At 39.6% G+C, this 7500-nt stretch overlaps 2 protein-coding genes across 2 annotated transcripts in view; one reads left to right on the top strand and one right to left on the bottom strand.

The window, feature by feature from the left end:
• The window catches only part of LOC140944129 (battenin-like), a 4734-nt gene extending 3085 nt beyond the window's left edge, over positions 1-1649 (bottom strand). The window contains exon 1 of the mRNA XM_073393251.1: positions 1623-1649. The gene's annotated coding sequence lies outside the window, so the exon portion shown is untranslated. The remainder of the gene's footprint in view (positions 1-1622) is intronic.
• Positions 1-5502, top strand: part of LOC140944836 (uncharacterized) — a 5561-nt gene extending 59 nt beyond the window's left edge. The window contains exons 1-3 of the mRNA XM_073393938.1: positions 1-34; positions 3473-4158; positions 4587-5502. The exon at positions 1-34 is cut by the window's left edge and continues 59 nt beyond it. Of these exons, the coding sequence (XP_073250039.1) occupies positions 1-34; positions 3473-4158; positions 4587-5502 (1636 nt within the window). The remainder of the gene's footprint in view (positions 35-3472; positions 4159-4586) is intronic.
• Positions 5503-7500: the final 1998 nt, after the last annotated feature.

The raw sequence follows: 7500 nt of genomic DNA, 5'->3' as shown, positions 1-7500 counted from the left end.
TGCAGAAGGCTTCAGGTGTGAAGATGATCGAAAAGTAATAGTTTGAAAACGCGGCTCGTCTAAGTTAAAGCTATTGGGCCGATGTTCGCCGAGTATTTCTCATTTCTTGTAAAGGTAAACAATTTAGAGTGCAACAGTCCGTAACTTAGTTGCAGTACGTTGAGGGGATCAGAAAACCATGCACCTTTTCGCGCAGTCGATCGTAATTCCCCTAAAAGTTTTTTTTTAATGGCGTTTAACCTTGCTTTTAGGGTCTAAGATTCCACCCGATTTCTCTTATTTTGGCAATAAACATTATATTCTGTGCCATTTTACCTGCCCTGTTGAGCTGGGATCATCTTATAGGAAAATGTTTCATCAAAAATTCCGCATGAAAGTAATTGGTTTCCTTACCATAGGGTAGAATATTCGATATCCTCGGGGACCTAGGAACAGTTAGTCGAGTGGACATGAGGAACGGCGCGACGAACGTTTTCCGTCGAGCACTCGGCTTGAACACGTTCATCCGCCCAGAATCCTCCCAACGTTAAAAATTACTGACTGCCCCTGGATCGCCGAAGATGAAGATTCAGCGATTGATAAGAACACTATAAATTTAGCAAAAGACAGAATAATACTCACTTTTAAAAGCTGAAATCGAAGCCGAGTTTTAGAACCGTGTTCTCGAGAAGTAAGAACCTACGATGACGAATATTTGATTGAATAGGAGGATTTAAAGCCTCGGGGCGTTGATAAATGATTTTCATTTTAGGAGCAATGGATGAGAGGAAAGGAACAAAGGAATCTGTGGTGGTTTTGGTTCGATGATAGTGTAAAACAAAGAGAAGCCATCATCAACATTTTTTCAGATGAAATGAAGAAACTTGCATACAAAATTTTTAGCCCTCAATGGTTATTATGGGCAGCCTGTACTCTCCCTATATCAGAAAATCATAACGGGTTCAACCCCTTATGGGTTTCTCCCTATATTTAATAATATTTTTTTATAATGTAAATTAAAGTGGAGTACAAAGTTGTTTGCTGTTGTTTTTTAAGTCTTTTAATATCACTTCTGAATAACTGTCTGTATATTATTGTAGTTGGTTGCGTGTTGACATGAAGGAAAAAAATCTACGTCAGCCTTGTTCCTTGACCACCCAGTGTGCACAAAATACTCAAAAAAGAGTGATAATTAATACATTCGTGATAAAGCTTAAAACAACGCCGAAGTTCTTTAATATAGTGTAGTTTTGGTTGCCGTCGCCATACTTCGTCTTTGCTGATTAATTAAAAGCTCCCTATGGTCACATGTGAAGGATGTTATGGTCATTAACAAGTTGACATCGGAGAGCATTTATGTCTTTGTGGTTAATTCGTTCATCTTCTGTTGTGATGTACCTTTGGAACAAAATTCGAGTTTCCTTTATTTCTCTTTTCCATTTTTTTTGTGATATAATGAGTTTTTTTCGAGGAATTTTAAACCTGTAACAACTGAATGCTCTATTGATCATGCGCCAGTTTTCAAAGAATACTGAATCACGAAATAAATCTCCTTAGTTTTCTTAAAAAAACAAGTTGTATTTGGCGATTTAAGAAGGCTAAAGATTGTTGTTAGGTCCTACCGCGATTATGGCCACCTTTACCTGTTTAAATAAACCTCAGGATAATCTCCAAAGCGGGGTTTGCCAGCGATCTGTATGCTCTATTAATCTTTCGCCAGTTCTTAAGAACAATCACACAACCATGGAAATGAATTATTTGTTTTCGATCATACTCCATTTCCGAGGATGCATCGGTAAGGGTCGCAAGTTGCTGTAAGAAATGAACTAGGAGCTGGCAGAAAGCGACTTCTATATTTTACCAATAAGGTACTGCTTGAGTACTATCCGCTTCTCAATTTTAATTCAGATATATCCCTTCTCTTTTTCGTCTTTAATGAACACACAGACAGTTTAAAAGGTTAACTCCTCGTAAGTGCCGGAATTCGAAAGCCAGTTGAGAGTATCAGAAACTATAGAGCCGCGTTTTTACTGTGGCTGGCCTGCACTAGCGATGCACTCAGCCCTGCTCTGCCTTATTGATTATTATTCAAGTCGTTTGCCCTTCAGTGAACTGGCTCACTGATCTGAGTGATCTTTTAATTCCATTAACGAAAAACACTGTGAATTAACTAGACTAAAAGAAAGTAAAAGAAGAATAATATTTACCTCTAAAAGTTGGATAAAAGGTGGATTGTCTTGTCTGGAAAAAAGTCGGACCCAACTTGCAGAACAACACGATACGCCATGGTGCTGTAGGAGGATACAACTGGGCAAATGCACGCGACCTTGTGGCGGTGATATACGGATGAGTGGAAAAGAACAATGGAATTAGTTTCTAAACGAATTTGGGGTTTTCCGTTGATGGACAGAAAGTGCAATACCGAGGAGCTATCATCAACACGCACCAAGACTATAGTTTTTCAATTCATTTTTGTCTTCAAATTCTGTTTGCCGGGGAGGTTGTTGACATTTACGGTGTCGAGTCACCCTGCTACCCTGCTACCCTGCTACCCTGGGTGCCAAAGGTGTTTTCCCAGCCTAATATGGTTCGTCTGAGCGGCGAAGCGCGAAGCGCTACAATGATGTGCCACGGCTTTGTGCGCTCTCTGATTTTGGTACTTTTATGCCTTGAAACCGTCTCTTTTGGAATCATCTCGAATACAAATGAATATGTCTTGATATCTGGTAAAAGTCAGACCGCTTTCCCTGGGAAAAAGATAAAGTATCTCATCGACAGAAAAACAGCCATTTATCATGCAACTATTCAACATCTACTCGCATTATTTCGAAAACAATGCCCACTTGTCGCTCAAGCCTGATGACAATAAATACAACATCATCGTCAATACGGAACATGGAAAACCAGTATGTTTCATCAGCCGCGTACCATACACATCGAAGTCATCAACAGAAGCTCATACGCCTAATTGTCGTAATCCCAATAACCTGATTACCATTCAACGCTTGCCTTTAAAGGCCAGCAATGCCCGCCATATGTCTTTGGGTCTTTTGAATGCGCGCTCTATAAATAATAAGGCATTATTTATCAAAGACTATGTAGTTGATCATCAAATTGACATCTTGGGGATTACTGAAACTTGGACCAGATCAGATGGAGAATCCAATCGTGTTGTGAATGAGCTGAGTCCCCGGGGATATTCATTCATCCACGTACCGAGAAAAAAACGATCTGGTGGTGGTATTGGCCTGTTATATAACACAAGCCTGAAAATCGAAAGGGTTGATTGTAACAGTTATGCCTCTTTTGAATACTTGGAGGTGAAACTGCACACTGCATCAACAGTTGTTAGAGTTGTAGTTGTTTACCGCCCTCCTTCGTCAAAAGTTAATAAACTTACTTCCGCCAGTTCTTTCATGATTTCAACGATCTGCTCGAACACTTCTCAGTTTCCTCTGGTAGGCTTTTGATCAGGGGTGACTTCAATTTTCAGGTAAATGAACCATCTCGTGATCGTCTGGCGGCTAAATTTCTTTATTTTCTGGACTCTTATAACTTGGCCCAGCATGTTACAGAGCCTACACACAAGCGTAAGGGCACGCTGGACTTGATAATTACAAGGGCAAACGAGGAAAATGTTTTGAACTGTAGGGTTGAGGACCCTGACCTATCTGATCACTATGCGGTACACTGCAAGTTGACATTGGATAAGCCCACTGCTCGTAGAGTAGAAAAGACCTATCGAAAACTGCGAAGTGTAGATATAGAGGCTTTACGAAGAGATCTGACAACTTTGCCTGTTTTCACCTCCCCGGCTTCAAATGTAACCGATTTATTAGTACAGTATCAAAATGATCTTGATGGTTTTCTTGAAATCCATGCGCCCGTAAAAAGACGTGTGGTCACCTTAAGGCATTCCACGCCATGGTATAATGATGAAATTGCGTCTGCAAAGCGTGAACGGCGTAAACTGGAGAGGCACTGGCGAAAAACCAAACTAACTGTACACCAACAACTATACAAAGACAAATGCAAACAAGTCAGGTCTTTAATTACATCGGCAAAGATGGAGTTTTACTCTGATTTGATAAAAGAAAACAAAGGCAATCACAAGGTGTTGTTTTCCGCCATTGAGCGAATGTTAAACCTGACACTGGAGAAGTGTTACCCTTCTTGCGAGTATGCAAAAGAATTATGTAACAACTTCGCGGATTTTTTCTCAAGCAAGATTGCTACAATTCGATCGAATCTAGACTCTTTGGCACTGCCTGATATCCCTTTCCGATTTTCCCGTTTTGATAATCCCTCTATCTAATGTGAATTTAACCAGTTCAAGCTGGACTACTGCTGTCGAACAGAGCAAATTAATTACTAAAATGGCTAGGAAGTCGTGCCCTCTAGACCCCATTCCTTCTAACTAACTCAAGTTGTGCTTTTCTGATTTGGTACCAATCATAACAAAGATTGTTAATTGCTCTTTAGAAAGTGGTGAAGTTCCTCTGCCTATGAAAATGGCTATTTTACCTCCTCTTCTTAAAAAACCGTCTCTTGACACCGAGCTCTATTCAAGCTTCAGACCGGTATCGAACCTTATGCTTGTGTCCAAGGCGACAGAAAGTAGCGGCTACACAACTCTGGGAATATTTATGTTCAAATGGATTAAATGAGGAACTTCAGTCTGCTTGTAAAGCTAATCATAGCTGTGAAACAGCTCTGATTCGAGTACAGGATGACATCCTCAAAGCCATCGATAGTCATCGCGGTGATATTGTTCGTGAGCATGGCTTGTCGTTTCACTTTTATGCTGATGACTCGCGGCTTTATACGTCTTTTGATTGCAATGACACCTCTGATCTAGTGGCTGCAAAACAACGTCTTGAGAACTGCGTTGCTGACAACAATTTGTGGATGACTGCCAGCAAGTTAAAGCTTAACAATGATACATCAGAATTTCTCTTTCTGCACTCCCGTTTTCGTCATTCGTTACCCCCTCCCACGATTTCTGTTGGCATGGAAAACATCAGGCCCTCTCAACAGGCTCGCAATCTTGGCGTGATTGTTGACGACACAATGTCACTTTCACGTCATGTTAATACAATAGTTAAGGGTGCCTTCTATCACATACGAAATATTTCTAAAATGGGGAAATACATTAGTAAAAGTACCACAGAAATTATAATTCACAGTTTTGTTAGCTCGAAGTTGGACTTTTGCATTTCTCTTCTTTTTGGTGCCCAAAAACGGGACATAGTTAAGTTGCAGTCCGTTCAGAATGCGGCTGCTCGAATTATCGCCGGTCTCAAAAAACTAGATCACATGACCGAGACACAAAGAGATCTTTACTGCTGCCTTCCTGTTGAGGAGAGAATTATTTTTAAAATAAAGTTAATAACTTTTAAAACATTGAATGGCTCCGGTCCCCGTTATCTTGAAGATATTTTAAACTTTTACCATCAATCAAAGACATTACGGTCATCAATTCAAGGGATCATTTACGCCTTGAAGAACCAAATTTTAACATGAAAACTTATGGCTAGCGAGCGTTTTCCGTTGCTGCCCCCGACTATGGAACAAGCTCCCCTTTGAAATTCGAGCTTGTTCTGATGTTAATCTTTTTAAATGTAAGTTGAAAACGTTTCTTTTTAAAAAGGTATATGACATTTAGTTCATATTTGTTTTCGTTTTCTTTCCTTTTTAAGATGTGTATGCTATAAATTTCCCAATATGTACAGTAGGGTTATATGTAAGCTTGTGATTAATGATATTCTTATGTCCTTTTTACATTGTGAAGCGCTTATAACAGCGATGTATAAGTGCTATATAAATTCCATTATTATTATCATTATTATTAACAAGAAAAAAAACATTCGGCAGCTTTACCAAACCGTGAGCACGGTTTATTTTATCCTGAATTTGAGCACTTTGCGACTGGAGGAGACGACTGAAATTCAGGCTAGGCCTATTTAATCCTAGGTATAAAATTTTTGAGAACGGACGTGTTGCCAGGCTACCATGGCCATCAGCGTCATCATATCATACTAAGAGGGCTAAGCGGCACGACTCAGTTATGCCTTATTGTCCTCAAGTTTAATTTTGTACTCAGATCAAGCACTCAAATTCAACGAAAGTTTTCTGATGATAAAAAAATAGCCCGAGTTTCTATATGCTCAGGAAATGAAGAAATGTAGAGTAAAATTTCAGTTACCAAAGCGTTCACCTAGTTTGATTGTATATAAGCTTGTGGTTAGTTGAGGTTTTGTATTCACCGAATTTTTTAAAAAATTTACGTTGAAGAATCACAAATGTCCAGTGCTGGCCACAAGATCCATACTTTCCTTTTTCATCCTTAGTTCCACACTTCTCAGAGGTGTGGAAGTGTGGAAAAGTCTGACAAAGTAAGGATATTGTCGCACTTTTCCCACAGGCACTAAGCCCTTGTCATTCTTTACTTAGTTCCACACTTCTCAGAGGTGTGGAAGTGTGGAAAAGTGCGACAAAGTAAGGATAATGTCACACTTTTCCCCGGTCATGAACCCTAGGTCGTTCTTTACTTAGTTCTACACTTCTCAGAGGTCTGGAAGTGTGGAAAAGTCTGACAAAGTAAGGATATTGTCGCACTTTTCCCTCAGTCATGAACCCTTTGTCATTCTTTACTTAGTTCCACACTTCTCAGAGGTGTGGAAGTGTGGAAAAGTCTGACAAAGTAAGGATATTGTCGCACTTTCCCCCAGTCATGAACCCTTTGTCATTCTTTACTTAGTTCCACACTTCTCAGAGGTGTGGAAGTGTGGAAAAGTCCGACAAAGTAAGGATAATGTCACACTTTTCCCCTGGTCATACGAAACCACTGTCATTCTTTACTTAGTTCTACACTTCTCAGAGGTGTTGAAGTATGAAATAGTCTGACAGAGTCAGGATATTGTCGCACTTTCCCCCCAGTCACGAATCCCTTGACATTCTTTCCTTAGTTACACTCCCATGTATGAAAAGAGAATAAAGCGCAGTGGGAGTATTTGTTGGTTTTATTCCTGCAACTCGTTTTACATCTTTTTAAATGCTATTTTAACTTTAGACAACAATTCTATGACTAGAAGATATTAGCCTTGTTTCACTGCCATCTGTTTGAATACCCGACCATAAAACAAGCCTACCTTTTCTCTGTCACGAAGTCCCCGTCAGTCCTTTATCTTCGTTTATTTATTTATTTATTTTTCAACGGAAACCTCAACAACGTCATCTCATCTATGGATTTTTATGTTTGAAATTTTTCATCTTAATGTGCCATATGTCAGACGTCTTATTCTGGGTTTTTCTCCTTCCTATAGATCTATTCGGCTGACTCATGCTCACTGTCGTACCCTTTGGGTATAAAACGTTTTGTTTTAGGAATTTCATATCATTTAAATGTGAATGCCACATCATAACGCAAATACAATACACAAAGAATCTTAATCCCGGGTACAACAGTCAGGTCTCTTAAGATCGTGACAACGCTAAAAATAGGCAGTAAAGAATGCAGAG

Source organism: Porites lutea, chromosome 7 (genome assembly GCF_958299795.1).
Source record: "Porites lutea chromosome 7, jaPorLute2.1, whole genome shotgun sequence".
NCBI lineage: Eukaryota > Metazoa > Cnidaria > Anthozoa > Scleractinia > Poritidae > Porites > Porites lutea.
This window is presented reverse-complemented; position numbering and strand designations above follow the sequence as displayed.